The sequence below is a fragment of the Eubalaena glacialis genome, chromosome 6, assembly GCF_028564815.1.
Source record: "Eubalaena glacialis isolate mEubGla1 chromosome 6, mEubGla1.1.hap2.+ XY, whole genome shotgun sequence".
Lineage (NCBI taxonomy): Eukaryota > Metazoa > Chordata > Mammalia > Artiodactyla > Balaenidae > Eubalaena > Eubalaena glacialis.
Window position 1 is genome coordinate 73,565,476 of NC_083721.1, and position 23,779 is coordinate 73,589,254.

At 35.2% G+C, this 23,779-nt stretch overlaps 1 protein-coding gene across 2 annotated transcripts in view; it reads left to right on the forward strand.

Annotated features, from left to right (window-relative positions):
* PAK2 (p21 (RAC1) activated kinase 2) overlaps nt 1-23,779 on the forward strand; it is an 87,297-nt gene that overhangs the window by 58,020 nt on the left and 5,498 nt on the right. For both annotated transcript variants that reach the window (XM_061194314.1, XM_061194315.1), the window contains exons 3-13: nt 4,778-4,878; nt 5,219-5,366; nt 6,937-6,968; nt 7,941-8,045; nt 9,103-9,235; nt 14,223-14,286; nt 16,046-16,094; nt 16,578-16,690; nt 18,000-18,117; nt 19,925-20,024; nt 22,456-22,652. In XM_061194314.1, coding sequence (XP_061050297.1) covers nt 4,778-4,878; nt 5,219-5,366; nt 6,937-6,968; nt 7,941-8,045; nt 9,103-9,235; nt 14,223-14,286; nt 16,046-16,094; nt 16,578-16,690; nt 18,000-18,117; nt 19,925-20,024; nt 22,456-22,652 — 1,160 coding nt within the window. The remainder of the gene's footprint in view (nt 1-4,777; nt 4,879-5,218; nt 5,367-6,936; nt 6,969-7,940; nt 8,046-9,102; nt 9,236-14,222; nt 14,287-16,045; nt 16,095-16,577; nt 16,691-17,999; nt 18,118-19,924; nt 20,025-22,455; nt 22,653-23,779) is intronic.

Here is a 23,779-nt window from a genome sequence, read left to right on the forward strand (position 1 = left end):
TCAGAAAGAAAAGACACATATAGAAGGGGGAAAAAAGGTAATTATAAAAAAAATACATAGTTAATCCAAAATAAGAAAAAAAGGAAGTGGAAACAAAGAGTAGATAGAGATGATTAGAAAACAAATGAAAGAATGGTGGGTTTAAACCTAACTATAGCAATCACATTAAATGTTACTGATCTAGACACCCTGTTTAAAAGGCAGAGATTAACAGATTGCTAAAGCAGACCTAAATTTATATGCAACCTATAAGAAACCCACTTTAAAAATATAAAGCCACAAAATAGGTTAAAATAAAATAATTTTTTTAAAGTATGCTAACAATGGGACATCCCTGGTGGTGCAGTGGATAAGACTCCACACTCCCAATGCAGGGGGCCAGGGTTCGATCCCTGGTCAGGGAACTAGATCCCACATGCATGCCACAACTAAGAGTTCACGTGCCACAACTAAGGAGGCCACGTGCTGCAACTAAGGAGCCGGCGAGCCGCAACTAAGACCCGGTGCAACCAACCAACCAAATAAATAAATAAATAAATAATTTTTAAGAAGACTGTGAACAGCTTCAAAAAAAAAAAAAAGAGAGAGAGAGCACTGGTGCTTTAAAAAAAAATAAAGTATGCTAACAGTGAAAAAAAGCTGGACGGGCTTTGTTAATATCAGACAAAGTAGATTTTAGAGCAAGAAATATTCCTCTGGTTAAGGGATAAGGAATAATTTATTTATAATGATAATAGTGTCTGTTCATCAATATGGTGTAATAGAGCTAAACATTTATGCACTTAATAGCAGAGCTTCAAAATACATGAAGCAAAAAACAGATTTGAAGAAGAAATAGACAAGTGCAGTTATAGTTGCAAATTCCAGTACACTTTCACAATAATTGGTAGAACAAGTAGACAGAAAATTGCTAAAACTGTCAGCCAACTTGACCAATTGACCTTTATAGAATATTCCATTCTTTTTAAGTGAACGTGGAACATTTACCAAGATGTATTCTGTGGCCATTTTTTAAAGTCTCGATAAATTTAGGAAGATTCAAATCACAAAGTATATTCTGTGACCACAGTGTAATTAAGTTAGAAATCAGTAACAGAAAGATCCCTGGAAATATTTGGAAAGTAAATAAAAGCACTTCCAAATAAATGAAGAAATTAAAAGAATATTTAGGAAATATATTAAACAATGAAAATGAAAATTCAAGACATCTATATCTGCATGATGCTGCTAAAGCAGTACTTAGAGGAAATTTATAGTATTTAAAACATCCATATTAGAAAAGAAAAGAAAGATTTCATCAATTCAGTGATTTCAGCTAAGCCATTTTAATAAACTAGAAGGGAAGAACAGGTGAGATCCAGAGTAAGTAGATGAAAAGAAATAATAAAAGTCAAAGCAGAAATCAGTAAAATAAAAAAAAACAAAACAAAAATCAATGAAGTAAAAAGTTAATTCATTGAGAATACCAATAAAAGAGGTGAACCTTTAGCAAGACTGACGGGGTAGTCGGGAGTCAGAAAAGACACAGATTATCAATATTGAGAATGACAGAGATGGTATCTCTGTACTAATTTTACAGATATTAAAAAGAAGGTAGTATTATGAACAAATATATACAAATAAATTCAACACATTAAAGTGAAAAAAATTCTTGAAAGACACAAGTTTTCAAAGCTCACTCAAAAAACAATACGTAACCTGAAAACCCTATATTTCTTAGGAAAATTTAGTTTATAGTTACTAGCCTTCCCACAAAGACTCAGATGGCTCCATTGGTGAAGTTTACCAAGGATTTGAGGTAGAAACATTACCAATTCTACACAAACTTCTAGAAAATTGAATAGGAAGGAATACTTCCCAAATCATTTTATGAGACCAGCATTACTCATACCCCAACCAAAGACATTTCAAGAAAAGAAAGCTACACACCAATATCCTTCATTAACATAGACGCAAAATCTTAGCAAGATTTTAGTAATTACAACCCAACAGTATACAAAAAGAGTAATACATCATGACCAAGTGGATTTCATTTCAGTAACGCAGGGTTGGTGTAACATTTGGAAATCAATCAGTATAATTTACTATACTAACAAAATTTAAAAGGTGAACCACACGTTCATCTCAGTAGATGTAGAAAAAGCATTTGACGAAATCCAATATTCATTTCTGATCAAAGCATTCAGCAAATTTGAAATAGAAGGAAATACCTTTAACATCTTTGAAAAACTTACCCCGGTATCAAACTTGGTGGAGAAAAAATGGCTTTTCCTACTTAGATTAGGAAACATACAAAGATTACCCTTTCACCACTTTTATTCAACATTGTGCTAGACGTTCTAGCCAGTGCAACAAGGCAAGAAAAATAAATGAAAGGAATCCAGAGTGGGAAGGAAGAAGTAAAGCTGTCTTTATTCACCAGCAATATAATTGAAATTTTATAGGAAATTCTGTGATAGCTACAAAATGCTACTGGAACAAAAAGTAAGGCTTAATAGTAAGGTTTCAGGATATAAGATCAGTATTTAAGAATCAATCGTGTTTCTCTGTGCCATCAATGAACAATTGAAAATTGAAATTTAAAAAGCTGTACCAGGGCTTCCCTGGTGGCGCAGTGGTTGGGAGTCTGCCTGCTAATGCAGGGGGCACGGGTTCGAGCCCTGGTCTGGGGGGATCCCGCGTGCCGCGGAGCAACTGGGCCCGTGAGCCACAGCTGCTGAGCCTGCACGTTTGGAGCCTGTGCTCCGCAACAAGAGAGGCCGCGATGGTGAAGGGGCCGGCACACCGCGATGAAGAATGGCCCCCGCTTGCCGCAACTGGAGAGAGCTCTCGCACAGAAACGAAGACCCAACACAGCCAAAAATAAATATAAAAATAAATAAATAAATAAAAGATTACTATTAAAAAAAAAAGCTGTCCCATTTGCAGTAGCATCAGACCTTTTGAAATACTGTGGCAGAAATCAGACAAAAGCAGTAACAGAGCTGTACAATGATAACTATAAAACATTGCTGAGAGAAATGAAAGAAGACCTAAATAAGTGGAGAGAGTCACTATTTTCGTGGATTAGAAGACACAATATTGTTAATAAATCAGTTCTCCCTAAAATGATCTATAGATTCAGTGCAGTCTAAATCAAAATCCCAGCAGGCTTTTTTTTAGAAATTATCAAGATTATTCTAAAATTCACATGGAAATGCAAAAGACCTAGAAAACAGCCAAACAATTTTTTAAAGAAGAAAAGGTCGGGGACTTCCCTGGTGGTCCAGTGGTAAAGAATCTGCCTTCCGATGCAGGGGACGTGGGTTTGATCCCTGGTTGGGGAACTAAGATCCCACATGCCGCAGGGGAACTAAGCCTGTGCACCACAACTACTGAGCTCGTGCACCTCAACCAGAGAGCCCACGTGCTGCACACTACAGAGCCCACGCACTCTGGAGCCCACATGCCCTGGAGCCTGCGCGCCACAACTAGAGAGAAAAAACCCGCACACCACAACTGGGGAGAAGCCTGCACGCCGCAACGAAAGATCCCACATGCTGCAACTAAGAACCGATGCGGCTGAAAAAAATAAAATAAATTTAAAAAAATAAATAAATAAAAATAAAAAATATATGTATAAAACAGGAAAAACTTGTGAATTCTTTTAAAAAAATAAATTAAAAAAAAAGAAAAGGTCCCAAGGCTTATAGTGTGTAGTTTCAATGCTTATTATAAAACTACAGTAATCTAGGCAGTCTTATACTATTGGCATAAGATAAAGAGATGATTGCAACAGAGTTGAACATCCAGAAATAGACCTGTGCATATATATGGTCAATTGATTTTCAACAGTGGTTCAGAATGAGAAAGTGGCTTTGGCCTTCTAAATAGCAACACTGGAAATTAGAAGAAATTCAAAGGGGGATGGTATTTTCAACCTAAATACATATATAGTTAGTCAAGAACTATCAATTAAAACAAAGGCGTATACCAGAAGAGGAGAACACAGGATACAGAAAATAGATTCTAGCACAGTGTAAAAGTGAAGGAATGACCTAGGACCAATAGCTGTGCCAGAAGCCTCCGCATAATAAACTACTGCAGATTAGAGCAAGAGGATCTGAGAGCAAGGTGGCTAGGTGGGGAAAAAAAAGGAACTGATGTGTTTGAATTTACAGAGAATATTATTGATAGGTGTGTGGCAGAAATGTTGTAAAAATAATTGGAACCACAGAAGAACTGGGAAATCTTAAAATGTAACAGTTATTAATGTCAATAAAAAGGAAGAGTTAGAGTTGCTGCACAAGAAAGGTGATGTGGTCCTTGTAAACTACCTGTTTATATGGTGTATATTATCCATAGTCATAGTAATGTAAATTGCTCTTTCTAGATGAGTATAGCTCACTGGAAATAGGACTTGATAGACTTTGTTTTCCAGATTGTTCGGCATCTGAGGTGTAGTTCTTTATTTATGAGAGAACCGATAATCTAAGGGGCTCTCTCTTCTGCCCTGAGGGCTTTTATTCAGGCCTGGTGCTGGGTCAGTCTGTGTGCCTCTTTAATCAGGACACAGGTTGACACCCTCCCCCTCCTCTCCCCTCCCCCAACCCTGGCCCTTGATGACAGAATAGGTTTCTGTACTTGATTTATCAGTTTCCTATCAGCCAGTGTTTTTAGGGAAAATTTCTGTTTTAGAATAATTTTGTTCCTAGTTTGTTTTGGGAAAACTATAAACATGATTATAAGTACCTTTATTAATCTTGTTTAAAGAGACTCTTTTTTTAATGCCCTCTAGGAAGTAAGAAGAAAGAGAAGGAAAGGCCAGAAATTTCTCCTCCATCTGATTTTGAGCACACCATCCATGTTGGCTTTGATGCTGTTACTGGAGAATTCACTGTAAGTTTACCAAGTTCAGACTTATTTATAAAGCAGTACTCAAACCTTTCCTTTCAGTATTAAATTTGAAGTTAACTTTTCTATCCACACGTTAACTGTGAATTCTTAGTGCTTTTCTCTTCTTACAAAAGTGTTTGTGTTTAGATGTGTTCTTTTCCTAGGGAGCTGAGCCTATTGATTATAATTTGCAAAATAGATTTAGAAAACCAGACATTTTAGAATTTAGTCATACCTACAATTATGTAGATTGATTTGTTTTATATATTTTCTCACTTTCCTCTGGAAATTGATCTTATTAGAGCAATTCAAAACAACTAATTTCTGAATATCTTTTTGTTAGGGCATGCCAGAACAGTGGGCTCGATTATTACAGACCTCCAATATCACCAAACTAGAGCAAAAGAAGAATCCTCAGGCTGTGCTGGATGTCTTAAAGTTCTATGACTCCAACACAGTGAAGCAGAAATATCTGAGCTTTACTCCTCCTGGTAAGACATCAGACCATGGTAAAAGGCTGACTTAAATGGGATTGTAGAGTTGTGGAGCACTTCTGGATAAAAAGATTGCTTCTGGAAAAATAAAAAAGCTAAGCTACTTTTTTCCCTGCATAGATCCTGCCTTTTGTAAACTCATTGGGGCAGCTCTTATGCATAATTTGGCGTCTGGGGATTATATTAATCTCTTAGTTTTGCCAAAAGTGGGTGTTTGGACCTTTTGTTTATTTGTTTTTTCTCTTTACTGCTTTTGAATGAGTTCAGCAATAGAAGGGAAAGAGGCTGATTTATAGGCATGTTTGTACTAGAAATATATTTATTGTCAGTGGGACAGGTTGTTTTACTATATATAAACGCAGAGACTTTGAAGTAAAAAATGTTTGCTCAAAAATTGAAACTCATCACATATATAAACATAAAATAAGCATTAGAACTAAAAGTATTTATTCCTCAGAATTGGAATATCATCAGGTAAGAATTGGAGAATAGTGGGGTTTTTTTAAGTTTATTTGTTCAAATAAGGATTAGAATAAAATCCATACATTACAGTTGATTGTGGTATCTCTTGCATCTCTTGTTATTTAGGCTTCCCCTCCCTCACATTGGTTCCTCTCATGCTCTCCTTTTCTTGCAGTTTATTTGTTAAAGAAAACAATCATTTGTCCTGTTTCCTTCAGTGTAGATTTTGCTAATTACATCACAGGTTATCATTTAATATGTTTCTCTGTCCTCTCAAGTCATACATGTAGTTTTAAAAAACAATATGATTGAGCTAAAAATCATACATTTAGTTTTAATTAATTGTACTTATTTGATTGCATTCTCGCAGAAATAAGGGCTGTGTTGAAGGAAGAAATAGAGCCCACTTGGTAAATCTTGACCTTTTTTACATAGTCTAGTACAACCTTAGCAAAAGGTCAGATTTGTCCCCAACTTTCTTGTCAACTTCTAAGTCTGTGTAAATGAATAATTTTTTTTTAATCAGTGTTTGAACAGAGAATGGTATATTCACATGTGTGTGTGTCTGGTCATTTTGAAAGGTAAAACAAAACTTGCTCTTCTAAACTCCAGAATGAATATTGTGATATTTAGTCTTCATGAACTGTGTTTTGTCTTCAGGGATATGCTTTCATACTGATCAAAATTTATGTCAATAATTTTCCTTTGCAGAGTTACTGTTGGTTTTTTAAGTTCCTTGATAGGCAGTTTGCTGGAGAAAAATATCATTATGAATAGACTTCTGTTTTATTTTAATAAATACAGGTATAGTTTCAAATAAAATTTTTTTATTAAGGTATAATTTCATGCTGTAAAATTCACCCACTTGAAGTATACAATTCAATGATTTTTAGCAAATTTACAGAGTTCCATTAAATTTGAGGTTTATAGTGTGTAAATTCTTGTTTGAATACTGATATTGTTTTTCTCAAGACTTAATTCAACTTAAAATGAAACCAATCTAAGAACTTTTTACTTGCTCTGCTTTATCTTTTTTTCCTTTTATTGTATAAAATTGTTTTATTTTTTGAATTGTTAACTTAGCATTATTTTGTTTTGTATTCAGAGAAAGATGGCTTCCCGTCTGGAACACCAGCAGTAAGTTAATATGTTATTTCTTATAGCTCTTGTTCTAATTTAAGTTACCCAAAAGAAGTCTCAGTTTTTATTTTACTTTCTGAAATAAATTACAGCCTCCAGAAATAGCTACTTAATATTGATATATGTTTTTAGCTACCCACTTGATTATTTGAGGAAGCCATATTAAGCAAATAGAATTTCCTCAGATGATGCTTAAAGTAACTAAAGCTTATGATCTTTAGAGCAGTTTAGCTACTTTTGATAATGTTTCCATATATAAACGTGAATACAAAGAACTTGCCAGCATTTTCCTCTGGCATCATCCTACTGAATGTAGACTATGGAAATATACTGAAAAATAGAAGCCTGTCAGAATCTTCAGAGTTTTCTGAAACTTTATCTAAGTTATCATGTAAGCACAAATACCTCTTGCAAACAGTAGCTATTTTATTTTCAATTCCTCAATTAGGAGGACACAGTCTCCTGGAGTTATTTGAAGACTATATGTAATAACATGTGAAGTACCTACCTAGCATACACCTGGCATATAATAAGCTCTGTATAAAGGATAATGCCTTCCTCTTTTGCTTTGTTAGCCACAACTTCTTCTGGTGAATCTAGCTGTTTTAAATAGCCAGAAAACTCTGACTTATACAAAGTCCAGAGGATTTTTGTTTTTGGTCTTAACAAATGAAATGATTGTTTACTTTTTGGGCTTGTTAAAAGGGTATAAAATTCTCTATAAAAGGTGTGAATTCCCTCTTAAGAATACTTGGTATTTACTGTATACATTTGTTTCATAAACTTTTCTGTAACGTATAGAATTACCTTTACTTTTTAAATGATTAGATTAGAACCATTGAGGTTTTATTGCTTTGAAATGAGCTATTAAATATTTTTTCAAGTATGGTGAAAAAGAGAGATAGTCATATTTTAACGTGTTGTTATATTTGACTTGTCTTCCTCACTTTGTTCGTGTGATAAATGCAGCTGAATACCAAGGGTTCGGAAACAGCAGTAGTAACAGAAGAAGACGATGATGATGAAGAGACTCCTCCTCCTGTTATTGCCCCACGACCAGATCATACAAAATCAGTGAGTTTCGGATTAGTGAATTGGGTTGTGTGTGTCTGTGCATGTGTATTTTAAAAAGCAGTCCGTATTTGACTTCCAGTGATTAATTTTTTGAAAGTCCTCAGGCTTAAAATGTTTTAATATGGGATATTTGACTAGGAGATCTTTACCTAAACACCGCTCATCAAAAAACTAGTTTTTTGAAAATTAAAATCGAATGGATCCTTTAAAAGTTAAAATACTTTTCTCATTTTGTTTTCTTTCTGTATTACACCATCTGTTCCAGAGAACGCATCTGTTTCTCTGCCTTTTTCTGTTTATCTCAGTGCAGAAAAGTACTGTATCTAAAACTTGGATCTTACCTCTTATCCAAAGTATGTATTTAACTCCCATTTAACATTTCTCTTAAAGCCTTGGTATTATTCAAGAGGCTGCCGAGAGTGAAGTTTCTAACAGATATGGGAGAATTTTAACAATAAAAACCTTAGATAGAGACAGAAAGAGTCCTGTCCCTCTCCCTGTACTAATACAAATAAAGTCCGGGGAGCATGGTGAAGTGTTGGCACAATAGGCGGGTAAGGCTCTAAGGACTGCCATTGGATCCTCATCTAATGATAGAGAGCTCTATTTTCTTTACCACTTAGAACTGGCTGTTTGCAATGAAATGGTAGATATTATATTTGTATAAAAAATTTTTGTGGAAATTAATAATAGTTATTTCAACATCAGGGTTTCTTTGCTCCTTATTTCTCTCTTGTAGAAAAAATATGATTTTTAAACTTCTTTTTGCTTCATTTCTGGCATATTATTTTCAATCTGGTTACACTTAAATTTCATTCACAGATCTGCTGTTTTGCTAAACAGACTTTTAAAATATATACATGTCGTGCCAAAGAAAAATGTTTCACATTGCATCTTAGTTACCAGTCTTTTATAAGTCTGAAAATACTATTCTCATTCTTTAGAACACTGAGGACAACTTAGTTTTTGTCAAAAATCAAAGAACTGAATAGTGTGCCAGTAAGAATACCTAAAAATATTTTTCCTCAAGTCTCAGTAATTAACTGTTTCTCTGCAGATTTATACACGGTCTGTAATTGATCCTATTCCTGCACCAGTTGGTGATTCTAATGTTGATAGTGGTGCCAAGACTTCAGACAAACAGAAAAAGAAGGCCAAAATGACAGATGAAGAGATAATGGAGAAATTAAGTATGTTAACTACATTTTACATTATTCTTAAATTTTTAACAGCCCCTGAAACGTTTGGCCCAGATGGATCTTAATTTATGTCTTATATGTTAGCTTAAGACATAAAAAATAAATTGTTTTCTTCTAGGAACAACAGCTTCAATTAATGTAGTAAAGCCAAAATAATACTCTTCTTTGCTTTCTTATTATTATGTGCTGGCTAGTGAGCAGCATCTTTGCAAAATAGTCAGTACTTTGGGGAGCAATACTTCTTCTCAAAGGGCCAAATCTAAGGGTCCTAGTTGGAAACTTTATCAAAGGAAGTTTGTATATATTTATGCACACCTGTAGAATACAATATGTCCCTAAGTAACTAAACAAAATGGCCTATATAGATAATATGTGTAAGCATAAAATATATTTTTTTCTTTTCTCCTTTTTCATCCATCAGCTATCATTGGCCTGGATCAAGCACTGGAAATAATACACACAGTGCCAGAGAGAGGGTAGCAATAATGTCTCATTACAAGTCTATAGCAACTTTAGTTATAAAGGATACTGACCTAGAGGGATCAAGGAAAAATATTGTATATTGGCAGTAGGCTTGAGGTTGGGTACCTATGTAAAACTGGATTATTTCTGTGAATTTCTTTGATATGCCCCTCCTTTTACCTAGTGAAAGTTTAAGTGAAAATTTAGTGTGGTTTTCTCATGTTTTGACTTACTGTTAATACGAATATAAGTTAGAGTTTTATGTACAACATCCTAATTTTAAAATCTGTTTCTCAAGAAAAATCTCAAATAAACAACCTAAGCTTACACCTAAAGCAACTAGAGAAAGAAGAATAAACAAAACCTAAAGTTAGTAGAAGGAAAGAAATCATAAAGATCAGAGCAGAAATAAATGAAATAGAGAGAAAGAAGACAATAGCAAAGATCAATGAAACTAAAAGCTGGTTCTTTGAAAAGATAAACAAAATTGATAAACTTTAGCCAGACTCATCAAGAAAAAAAGGGACAGGACTCAAATCAATAAAATTAGAAATGAAAAAGGAGAAGTTACAACGGACACCACAGAAATACAAAGGATCATAAGAGACTACTACAAGCAACTGTATGCCAATAAAATGGACAAGCTGGAAGAAATGGAAAAATTCTTAGAAAAGTACAACCTTCCAAGACTGAACCAGGAAGAAATAGAAAATATGAACAGACCAATCACAAGCACTGAAATTGAAACTGTGATTAAAAAACTCCCAACAAACAAAAGTACAAGACCTGATGACTTCACAGGCGAATTCCATCAGACATTTAGAGAAGAGCTAACTCCTGTCCTTCTGAAACTGTTCCAAAAAATTACAGAGGAAGGAAAACTCCTAAACTCATTATATGAGGCCACCATCACCCTGATACCAAAACCAGAGAAAGATACCACAAAAGAAGAAAATTACAGCCAGTATCACTGATGAACATATCACTGACGCAAAAATAGTCAACAAAATACTAGCAATCCGGATCCAATAATACCATAAAAGTATCATACACCATGATCAATTGGTATTTATCCCAGGGATGCAAGGATTTTTCAGTATCCACAAATCAAGCAGTGTGATACACCACACCAACAAATTGAAGAATAAAAACCATACGATCATCTCAACAGATGCAGAAAAAGCTTTTGACAAAATTCGGCATGCATGTATGATAAAAACTCTCCAGAAAGTGGGCATAGAGGGAACATACCTCAACATAATAAAGGGCATATACTACAAACCTACAGCTAATATCATACTCAGTGGTGAAAAGCTGAAAGCATTTCCTCTAAGATCAGGAACAAGACAAGGATGTCCACTCTCACCACTTTTATTCAACATAGTTTTGGAAGTCCTAACTACAGCAGTCAGAGAAGAAAAAGAAATAAAAGGTATCCAAACTGGAAAAGAAAAAGTTAAACTGTCACTGTTTGCAGATGACATGATAGTATGCATAGTAGATTCTAAAGATGCTACCAGAAAACTACTAGAGCTAATCAATGAATTTGGTAAAGTTGCAGGTTACAAAATTAATACCCAGAAATCTGTTGCATTTCTATACACTGACAATGAAAGATCAGAAAGAGAAGTTCAAGAAACAATCCCATTTACCATTGCCTCAAAAGAATAAAATACCTAGGAGTAAACCTACCTAAGGAGACAAAAGAGCTGTACTCCGAAAACTATACGACGCCGATGAAAGAAATCAAAGAAGACAAACAGATGGAAAGATACACCATGTTCGTGGATTGGAAGAATCAATATTGTCAAAATGACTATACTACCCAAGGCAATCTACAGATTCAGTGCAATCCCTATCAAATTACCAATGGCATTTTTCACAGAACTAGAACAAAAAAATCATAAAATTTGTATGGAGACACAAAAGACCCCAAATAGCCAAGGCAATCTGGAGAAAGAAAAACGGAACTGGAGGAATCAGGCTCCCTGACTTCAGACTATACTACAAAGCTACAGTCATCAAAACCGTATGGTACTGGCACACAAATAGAAATATAGATCAGTGGAACAGGATAGAAAGCCCAGAAATAAGCCCATGCACCTATGATCAATTAATCTACAACAAAGGAGGCAAGACTACACAATGGTGGAAAGACAGTCTCTTCAACAAATGGTTGCAGGAAAACTGGACAGCTACATGTAAAACAATGAAATTAGATCATTCTTTAACACCATATACAAAAATAAGCTCAAAAATGGATTAAAGACCTAAATGTGAGACTGGACACTCTAAAATTCCTAGAGGAAAACATAGGCAGAACACTCTCTGACATAAATCGCAACAATATCTTTCTCGATCTGTCTCCCAGAATAATGGAAATAAAAACAAAAATAAACAAAGGGGACCTAATTAAACTCAAAAGCTTTTGCACAGCAAAGGAAACTATAAACAAAACGAAAAGACAACCCACAGATTGGGAGAAAATATTTGCAAATGATGTGACAAGGGATTAGTCTCCAGAATTTACAAACAGTTCATGAGGCTTAATATTATCAAAACAAATAACCCAGTCAAAAAATGGGCAGAAGACCTAAATAGACATTTCTCCAAGGAAGACACAGGTGGCCGAGAGACACATGAAAAAATGGTCAACATCGCTAATTATTAGAGAAATACAAGTCAAAACTACAATGAGATATCACCTCACACCAGTCAAAATGGCTTTCATCAAAAAATCCACAAACAATAAATGCTGGAGAGGGTGCGGAGAGATGGGAACCCTCCTACACTGTTGGTGGGAATGTAAATTGGTACAGCCACTATGGAGAACAGTATAGAGGTTCCTTAAAAACCTAAAAGTAGAGCTACCACATGACACTACAGTCCCACTCCTGGGCATATATCTGGAGAAAAACATGGTCCGAAAGGATGCATGCACCCCAGTGTTCATTGGAGCACTGTTTACAATAGCCAAGACATGGAAGCAACCTAAATGTCCATCGACAGAGGAATGGATAAAGAAGATGTGGTACATACATACAATGGAATATTATTCAGCCATTAAAAAGAATGAAATAATGCCATTTGCAGCACCACGGATGGACCTAGAGATTGTTACATTGAGTGAAGTAAGTCAGAGAAAGAGAAATATTGTGTGATATCCCTTATATGGGCAATCTAAAAAGAAATGATACAAATGAACTTATTTACAAAACAGAAACAGACTCACAGACTTAGAGAATGAACTTATGGTTACCGGGGGGAAGAATGGGGGAAGGGATAGTTAGGGAGTTTGGAATCAACATGTAGACACTGCTATATTTAAAATGGATAACCAGGGACTTCCCTGGTAGCTCAGTGGTTAAGAATCTGCCTGCCAATGCAGGGGACACAGATTCGATTGCTGGTCCGGGAAGATCCCACATGCCATGGACCAACTAAGCCGGTGTGCCACAACTACTGAGCCTGCGTGCCACAACTACTGAAGCCTGCACTCCTAGAGCCCATGCTCCGCAACAAGAGAAGCCACAGCAATGAGAAGTCTGTGCACCGCAACAAAGACTAGCCCCCGCTCACTGCAACTAGAGAAAGCCCTCGCGTAGCAACAAAGACCCAACACAACCAAAAATTAAAAAAATTTTTTTAATTAAAAAAAAAAAGGATAACCAACAAGGACCTACTGTATAGCACAGGGAACTCTGCCCAATGTTATGTGGCAGCCTGGATAGGAGGGGAGTTTGGGGGAGAGTGGATACATGTATATGTATGACTGAGTCCCTTTGCTGTGCACCTGAAACTATCACAACATTTTTAGTCAGCTATACTCCAATGTAAAATTAAAAGTTAAATAAAGTAAAATAAAACATGTTTCTTAGTTGTGACATAGTGAACTTTCCTAAAACAGATGTGTGATTAGCTCACATTAGAGTAATGTTTATAGTAATAAGTGGTTTCCTAAATATATTCAAAGATATAAGATACACGAGAAGAGTCAGAAAAGCCATTTAGGGTTTTTCATTTGGATATTTTATATATATATAAATTTTTTTTTCTCATAGTGAGTAGTTTTATAACTTATCGTTAGTTTAGTACATTTCAGTGGAGTATGAAAAGTAGGATGACCAACTTTTCCTTTCCCTGGGAATTTACCAGTTTTAAGACTGAACATGCCACATCCTAAAACCCCCTTAGTCTCAAGAAAACTAGTACCGTTGGTCATTCTAAAACGTGATCATTTTTGAGAAAATGGGATAATCAAGACATTAGTTAGGAGGTCTAACCTAGTGGAAATAATGTGTCTTCTTGCTTCTGATACTTTTTTATTTTTATTAATTGTTTCTTTAGTGTTTTGTGTTTGAAACATACATTATTTTTGGAACTTAGTGTTATGTTTGAAAACTACTGTTCTAAAATCAGTGGAGATTATTAAAAGAAATAATGTTATCAGAATTAGTTTACAATTTTTAAATGCTTGACTGAGTTTCCAACTTTTTGTTGTTTTTGTTTAAAATAGGAACTATTGTAAGCATAGGTGACCCTAAGAAAAAATACACAAGATATGAAAAAATTGGGCAAGGGTAAGTATTTGTGACTGTATTACCAGAATATTCATTATTTCCTGGGTGTCCAGCATGATATCTCTTTTGCCTGCTGACATTGAGCACTTCTGGTATTCTATGAGTAGTATCCTTGGATTTGTGTAAATAAGTAATGCATTTATTTCTAGGTGCCATTAAAATACTGTACTACTTAGCAGTGATTGTACATTGTTTCTTCTTAAGTGTTATTTCGCGTTGGTGATACGAAATTAGATGGGTGGGAAAATTGCCCAGCAAATATTTAGAAGACAGTAAGAAAATTTACTACAGGATTATCGTTTTAAAAACCTGCATTTTAATCACGTCATTGAGTATGGATATTTAATTCTACTGATCTTCTGATTTTGTTCAATAATTTGTATTTTTTTAAAAATTATCATTATTATTTTTTGGCTGCGCCACATGGCTCATGGGATCTTAGTTCCCCGAGCAGGGATTGAACCCAGGCCCCCTTCAGTGGAAACGCGGAGTCCTAACCACTGCACCTCCAGGGAATTCCCAATAATTTGTATTTTTAAACTATGCTAACTGAAATCTTTTTTTCTGTTGCTTGGGAGCAAATGAACATCTTGAATTTTTAATGTTATTAATCTCTGGAAAGTGTTCTGTGAGTTTAGAAAGTGAGCTTGAGTCTTTTTGAAAACTTCCTTATGAATTTCTTTTTAATCACTTGCAGCACTGGTTTTAATAACAAGAAATTGAAAATCATGTTAATATTCTTCTGCCTGAGAATGGATAAACTGTAAATAGTATACTGGATAATAAATGTAATAATTACAAATGAACAAGGATAACACCTATCCATATGGATGACCATCCCCAATCCAGTGTTGAATTAAAAAAGCAAATTACAGGAAAATACATAAAATGAAATCATTTATATGAAGTTAAAAAATTATGTGAAACATTTTCTATAGTGGTACACACCTATGGACTTAATAAAGTATAGAGAAATACATGGAAATGATGCACATCAAATACAGAATAAATACCCAATATAGATTACTTTTGGGAGGAGGTAGGATGCCTTTGGAAAGGGCACATAAGAACCTTCAAATTTATTTGTAGTTCTTTGTTTCTTAAACAGGGCAGTGGATCCATGAGTATATGTGACTTTTTTCTTTCTTTTCTTTATCTTTTTTCTGTATTTTTGTAGATCTGAAATTTATGACAAATTTCTAACATAAGTTTTGGCCACAACAATTGCCTCTTTTTCTTATTCCCCCCCCTTTTTTTTTTTTTTTATAAGTTAGATATATAATATCTCTGGATCCAAGTTTCTCACAATTTTTTTTTTTTTAATTAATTCACTTATCTATTCTTGGCTGTGTTGGGTCTTCGCTTCTGTGCGAGGACCTTCTCCAGTTGCGGCAAGCGGGGGCCACTCTTCATCGCGGTGCGCGGGCCTCTCACTATCGCGGCCTCTCCTGTTGCGGAGCACAGGCTCCAGACGCGCAGGCTCAGTAGCCGTGGCTCACGGGCCTAGTTGCTCCGCGGCATGTGGGATCTTCCCAGACCAGGGCTCGAACCCGTGTCCCCTGCATTAGCAGGCAGACTCTCAACCGCTGCGCCACCAGGGAAACCCTCCCCCTTTGTTTTTGCTTTTACTTCTTTTAAAGATGTTCAGTCTTCAACGTTCTTTAACCTCTTTTTAGTTGTTCTGAGTATAAAGTCTTTGTATGTTATAAATGAGAATGATTTAGAAACCTTAAATCTGGTTGTGTCTTTTTTTCCCTAGGGCTTCTGGCACAGTTTTCACTGCTACTGATGTAGCATTGGGACAAGAGGTAGCTACCTTTTCATACTTCTGGGTGTTAGCATTAGCTTTTAATATGGGAAGAAACTAGATCTGCCTGTGAATAATCAATAAGGAATCTCTTTTGCAGTTCAATATGTTGAAAGAATTACTCTAGGTAATTTTATAGCACTGTCCTTATTGAGGGGAAAAAAGAAGTAATTACGTGTTTGGTTTCATAAATAAATATTTTAAAAATTATTTTCCCAGCTTGGGATGAAAAGAGGATTAATTCCTGGCACTGGGCTGACCTTGCATTAAGATTTCAAGAGAAATCTAAAAATATTTAAGCTCTATGTATTACAAAGAATTGTGCATAGGCAGTGTAGAAGTTAAAGTACTGCCTATGAGTAAATTATAATCTCATCGTATAGTATGTATGTAATAAATTAGATTATTAACTGATCAGTGTTTGTAATTTTCTAGGAGTATTAGGAAACTTGTTCTGACTTTTTTTTTCCTGTTTCCATCATAGGTTGCTATTAAGCAGATTAATTTACAGAAACAGCCGAAGAAGGAATTGATCATTAATGAGATTCTGGTGATGAAAGAATTAAAGAATCCCAACATAGTTAACTTCTTAGACAGGTAAATATAAATATTTCTTAAACATTGGGAGAAAAATGTTGAAATTTTAAGTTTCATGGTTTTGGGGGCTAGCCAGTTTAGTTAGACTAGGGTTGAGTGTCAACACTGAAAAGTAAACTTGAAGGAGGAGGAGAGGTAAAAATAGCATATTACAGTTTAGAAGGTCCTTTTTCTACATAGGTATCACTTGGCAAGTGAGAGAAGGCAGTTAAATGAAGGACATTGCTGCTGGTGCTCATATTAATTACAAATGATCAGAAGCAGAAACATTAAGGAGACGTGGCTATGATTCATGTCTTGACTGACAGAGGTGACTGACCACACAGTTTTTAAACTTTCAAGTCAGTTTTTATTTCAAATTTTGTCTTTCAGGGGCAAATAGCATGTTTATCAAAACCTCACTTAATTTAGGAATTGATGTTAAATAGCAGAACAAAAAGTAGAAGAGAAAATTATGTATCTTACATTTTTAATTTTTTAAATTTAAAAAATTTTTTATATTTGGCTGCACCATGTGGCATATGGGATTTTAGTTCCCCAACCAGGGCTTGAACCCGAGCCCTCGGCAGTGAGGGCTCGGAGTCCTAACCAGTGGACCGCCAGGGAATTACCTTACATCTGTTTTTTTTTAAAGCAGTTACATATATGTGAATGAAAGAAGAATAGTAGAAAAATAAATGAAAATTATAGTAGTGGTTGTATTGGAGATAGGGAATCATAGGTGATTTTTTAAATTTCCATATTTAAATTTGTTTTGAATGGGTTAAAAGAAAACACATTTTTAGACTTCAGGGCTAGCTCTGGGGACCATGTTCATAGAAAGAAACTTTCCAGGTACATTTCTCTGCTTTTAAAATAGTATTTCAAGTCAGTAAAGCATGGTGGTTAAGATAAGCCATAAGCTTTGGAATCAGTTGTGCTTGGCTTCAGGTTCTGGTTCTGTCACTTACTGGCTGTGTGACCTTGGATGAGTTACTTAGCCTTTCCAAGCCTCCATCTCTTCATCTGTAAAACAGGACAAATCATTCCTACCATACAAGGTTATTTGAATTGGAATAATCTATGTACACACTCAAGTTAGAATTGTGGGCAAAATTTTAAAGTGATTTGGGAAAATCATAATGACCCTCAGTTATTTTTTTTTGTGTGCTGTTCCATAGCAACTTTTCAGTTTTCTTCCCAGCTATCAAAGCTACCAGCTTTCTAGTTTTTTAAATTAGGATTCCTAACATTTGAATTCTTCAATATAGAGTGCCACGTGTTTAGAAAAAGTAAAAGTGTGAATGTATTTTGTATGTTCTTTTTTTAGTTACCTGGTGGGAGATGAATTGTTTGTGGTAATGGAGTACCTTGCTGGGGGATCACTTACTGATGTTGTAACAGAGACCTGCATGGATGAAGCACAGATTGCTGCTGTATGCAGAGAGGTGAGTTTGCTCCCTTTTTGAAAAGTTACAGTAACAATGTGGTTAACAGGATGTGAAAAAAAGCAAATTTTTAGTTATTATCCAAGCAGGATACTTTTAAGGGTGAGAGGGAGTGCCATTAAAAATACACCGCTCAACAGTGGAAACAGGACAAAGTGGTACACATCTTCACCCTAAGTATTAATTAATAAGTTTACTTGTGGCTTTATCGATCTCATTAAAGGTGACCAATGAGATGATATTCATTAATGAATTTGAGACATACTGTTTGCTTAGGCTAGTAGAATTCTGCCACATTGCCTACATCTAAGCCAAAAATGAGCCTTTCTTTCTTCCATGTAATCTTTTCCTACAGATGAGACTTAGGTTAATGATTTGCTTATTGTCATTAAAACTGCAACAGTACTTTCTTCGAATATCCTAGGAATCATTGTCACAAAGGACAAAATTGTAAAAGTTCTTACGACTATTATGTTTCCTGTGATTTGGCTTTCAGCATTTTTACAGTGAATTATAAGTAAATTATAAACTTTGTTCATGTAAGAACAGTATATATGTGATGTTTTTCCTTTTTCAGCTTTTATTAGGTGTTTTTTAAAAAGTATTCTTTGAAACTTTTCATTCTAATGTAATTATGTTTCACCTAAGGGGAGCCCTCTTGACTCTTTCAGGAGGGAAACAATAATATATCCCTTAACAAAGAATGTTTGATCACTTAAAAGCTGATAAAAACTTAAGGATTTATCTATTTATACTTAATTTGTTTTTCTAATAATTTTTTTCGTAATCAATATAAAATTATTTTAGTAGTTCCTCTAATTGTGATAACATTTGTTTCTATTTGTTTACGCAAGTATTTTTCTGGGGATTTGTTCTTTTCAGGAATCTGCTTAAATGCTTGGTAAATGTACTGCAGTAAAACACAGTTAATCTGGTTTTTTTCTTTGAATAGTAGAGTATTTTGAATGAGATTTTTGTTATTAATGATGTACAGACTTTATTTGTTGTTCTACTTTAATGGGGGTAAGAAATAAAAACAACTTTTTCCAAGTTACCATTTATACTCAGTTTACATTAAAAAAACATAGCAAGCAGATTTTTAAAATTGAATTTCATTCTTGTTTTTAAGGAAGGGAGAGTAGTTCTTCTGCTCTTTTGACTCAGTGCTTTCTGAAATATGGCGTAAGAGGGAAGTGGTGTCCAGGATCATCATTGGTGTCTAGGGTGTGGGTATAGCTTTATGTAAAACCTACCATAGAAGAAATGAAGAAAACATTTTACATAGCATTGAACAGCTGGAGAGAACCAGACCCCCAGTGGCTTACATTGATTAGACTTTGGCATATTTCAGATTCAAATGGGAATGATCACAAGTTTATCCTTTACTGTTGAAATGATTTCTAAAAAGCCTTGTGCATCTTTACCAAGTGCTGCATACCTTTAGGCATTTAAACCTGAGCAGGCCTAGAAATCATGTAGACCCACCCACCATTTCATAAATGAGAACATTGAAGACTAAGTGATATTCTATGGTATTAAATAATCTGTGGCAGAAATAGGACTAGATAAGACATTATTTAATAATTGTCTCTGGATAAGAGCAGAGAGTGGGAAGAGGGGGATCTAATTATTTAAGGTGTCTTGTTTTCATAACTGCATGTGACAGGATTTTTTTCTTCATAAATGTATTATTAGAGTGTCTTCTGTTGGTTACTAGAGGTGGTGCTTAGGTCATAAATAGTGTATGTGAACTTCCCTTAGACTTTTCAGGGACTGTTTCATTGATAGGTGTTTTTCTCCTGTTCAGTGTTTACAGGCATTGGAGTTTTTACATGCTAATCAAGTGATCCACAGAGACATCAAAAGTGACAATGTGCTTTTGGGCATGGAAGGATCTGTTAAACTTAGTGAGTAACAAGTGAACAAACAACATTTATATGTTACTTATCATTTTCTGCCTTTTGTTTAAGTAAAAACCCTCTTTTGCTATTAACATTTTTATGACAATACATGGAGTGGGGGAGAATAGTAGTAAAAAGATATGGACTGTCAGCTGGACAGCTTGAGTTTAAATAGCGGATCTGCTACTACTTGCTGAATAATTTTGGGTGAGTTACGTAATCTCTTTTTGTGTCCATTTTCTCATTTGTATGATAAGGAAAATAACAGTACCTATCTCAGAGAATTCTTCTGAGTAGTAAAAATGTAAAGCACTGAGGAACAGTGTCTGGGACTATTATAATGTTGGTGCTGTCTTCCAAACGTAAACTTGGATTTATCTCTGCTACCTGTTGGGGTAGGTTTTTGTCATTATGCTGTTCATCTTTCTCTGGATTTGGTAGATGGTGGCGTAATTGGGGGAGGGCTGTATGACTCTTATGTCAGAGATGACAAGGTCTGAAAAAAACCATGTGTAAACCTCTTTCCCTAATTAACTTTTGTATCAGACATGGTAGAGTCATGGAAAAAAAAAAAAAAAACCTCCTTTCCTCTGCTGGCTATAATCTCAGTTCCAACCATGTCCTCTGGAGGATTCAAGAAGAACTTCTACTGAGGTTTCTCCAACCATGCAAAATTCAAGGCATTTCTTAGATCAAGAGACCAAAAACTTTTTCTTCTGTTTGCCTAGAAGAGTTTGGCTCCTTTTTCAACATCTCTTTTTTTAAGATAGATCCTCCGAAGGTTATTCAACCACAAGAAAGGGGACCCAGGTTCTATCAGATGGTCAGAATATATAGTTAATAATTGTAATTTTAATGGGAAAACTAGAAATTGACATTCTCATACATTTTTGGTGGATACACAGGTAAACTAAATTTGACTTTTTTGGATAATATGTTACCATGGCTCTACCACTTACTAGATGAATGATCTTGGATAAGTTATCTAAAAATATGTATGCCTCAGTTTCCCCATTTGTAAAATGGAAATCATAATAGTAGTAAATATGCCTGTCTCATAAAGTTATCATGAGGTATGTTAATTCTTGTGAGGTATTATACTTGGAACAGTTATAAGCACTCATTTTAGCTGTAAATGTTATGATTTGACCTAACAATTGCTCTTTTAGGATTCTCTCCTATAGAATTACTGAACATATGCACAGCAATAAGTACAAAGATGTTCTCTGCAACCTTGTAAAGAAAAACCAACAATATCTTAAATGTTTAGTAGTACAGAAATGGTTAAATACATTATGGTATTTTTATGTTCCGTGAAGTTGTGTAGTTATAATAATGAGGTGGGTTAACGTACTAATATGAAAAGATATTTTAAAAATTAGGTTTTAAAAAGCAGTTTACAAAATATCCTAACTAGGTAAAATAAACCAATCAGTTCACGGGTATTATTTGTACATTTGGAAATGCATAACGAAAAGTCTAAAGCTTACAAACCTAAATGTTAACAGTATTTACATATGGAGTAGAATGGGTTTAACAGTAGAAGGAAGGAAAAAATTCTAGATTCTCATCTTGATTTTTTCACTAAATTAATACTGGGTACTAAATTAGGCATTCTGCTCTTCAGTTATAAAATGAGGTGGTCGGAATAGAGTAATGCTGGTGAAGACCTTGTAGGTACAGTTGCAGTTAAACATGTTCTTTTTCTAGGCTCTCTGCTGAGTTGGATGCTTATTATTATTATTTTTATTTTTAATTAATTAATTAATTATTTTTGGCTGTGTTGGGTCTTCGTTTCTGTGCGAGGGCTTCCTCTAGTTGCAGCGAGCGGGGGCCACTCTTCATCGCGGTGCGCGGGCCTCTCACTATCGCGGCCTCTCGTTGCGGAGCACAGGCTCCAGCCGCGCAGGCTCAGTAGTTGTGGCTCACGGGCCTAGTTGCTCCACGGCATGTGGGATCTTCCCAGACCAGGGCTCGAACCCGTGTCCCCTGCATTGGCAGGAGGATTCTCAACCACTGCGCCACCAGGGAAGCCCGGATGCTTATTATTATTAATTCTAGCTTCTGTTTATTTTCTTCAAAAGTAATTTCCACTTCCTGACCTTTGCCTGATTCACAGTGGACATAGTTTTGGTGTCCAGCTTTGGTGACTTTTTCTTTTAGACTTTTTCAACTTTATTAAAAATTTTAGGATAGAATTATTTAGAATAAAAGGCTTCCTGATAATTTACCCTCTACTTGTGGGAAGTAAAAGTTAAAAAGTGAGAGTATATAACATCATCAAAATATTTGTAAGCCCATTCTGGTTTTCTTTATTAATACATTCTTAAAAATTAAGAGGCTGAATACTCAAATGTAATTAGTTAAATCATATAAAGTAAACTCTTAAACAACCCATGGACACCATTAACTCAAGATGTTTTATTTTGTTTTATAGCTGACTTTGGTTTCTGTGCCCAGATCACCCCTGAGCAGAGCAAGCGAAGTACTATGGTTGGAACGCCATACTGGATGGCACCAGAGGTGGTTACACGGAAAGCTTATGGCCCTAAGGTTGACATCTGGTCTCTGGGTATTATGGCTATTGAGATGGTAGAAGGAGAGCCTCCATACCTCAATGAAAATCCTTTGAGGGTAAGACCAATTAAATACCAGCCTTATTTTAAGAAAAATAATTTTCTTTAAATCATTTATTTAGAACTTGCTTTTGCCAGGCACTGGCCAAGAATTTAGGATACAAAGTTGATAAAACCTAGTCTCTGCCCTCACTCTGCATCTAAAAATCATTTGCTTCTGGCTTATTGAGTTGAATGTGTTAGGTAAAGAGTTTGTAAATTTTTGGTAAGCTGTATGGTTTCTAAATTTGCACATAAGTAAGAATTTGGTCACTTTTCTGCAGAATTAAGGGACTCTAGATATATCGTTCAGGTTGTTGACTTTGAACCTTGGCCTCTGTACCCCCAGGTACAAAGAGGAAAGCAGGATCACATCTATGAGAAGGCTGTGTAGATGGCAATGTTAAAGCCCATATTCAAACAAAAGAGTGAGGGTTCTGAGAAACAGATGAAGTCAGTAGATTTTAAACAGTTATGTACGTATTCCAGCAGCTGAGGTGGAGAGTTCCATCTTTCTTTCTTTCTCTTTTATCTTTTACTTCTTTTAAATTATCATATATGACTCAATATCAGTAGTTAATAAGGAAATGCAAATCAAAGCCTCAACAAGATCACTTCACCCTTACTAGAATGACTGTAATCAAAAAGGCAGACAATGATAAGTGTTGGTGAGAATGTGAAGAAATTGGAACCCTCATACATTGCTAGTGGAAATGTAAAATGGTACAGCACTTTGGAAAACAGTTTGACAGTTCCTGTAAAAATTAACTTTGAGTTACCATGTGACTTGGCAGTTCCACTGCTAGGTAAATAACCAAGAGAATTAAAAGCATTCATCCACCCAAGAACTTGTACACAAATGTTCATGGCAGCATTATTCATAATAACCAATAGGTGGAACACAGGGAATTTTTAGGGCAGTGAAAGTATTCTTTGTGACACTATAATGGTAGTTGCATGATAGTGTACATTTGTCAAAACCCATAGAACTGTGCAATACAAAGAGTGAACCCCAATGTAAACTACAGACTTCTGTTTAATGAAAGTGTGTCAATATTGGTTCATCACTTGTAACATAGTGTACTATACTAATGTACGATTTTAATAATGGGGGAACTCTGTGTGTGTGTGTGTGTGTGTGTGTGT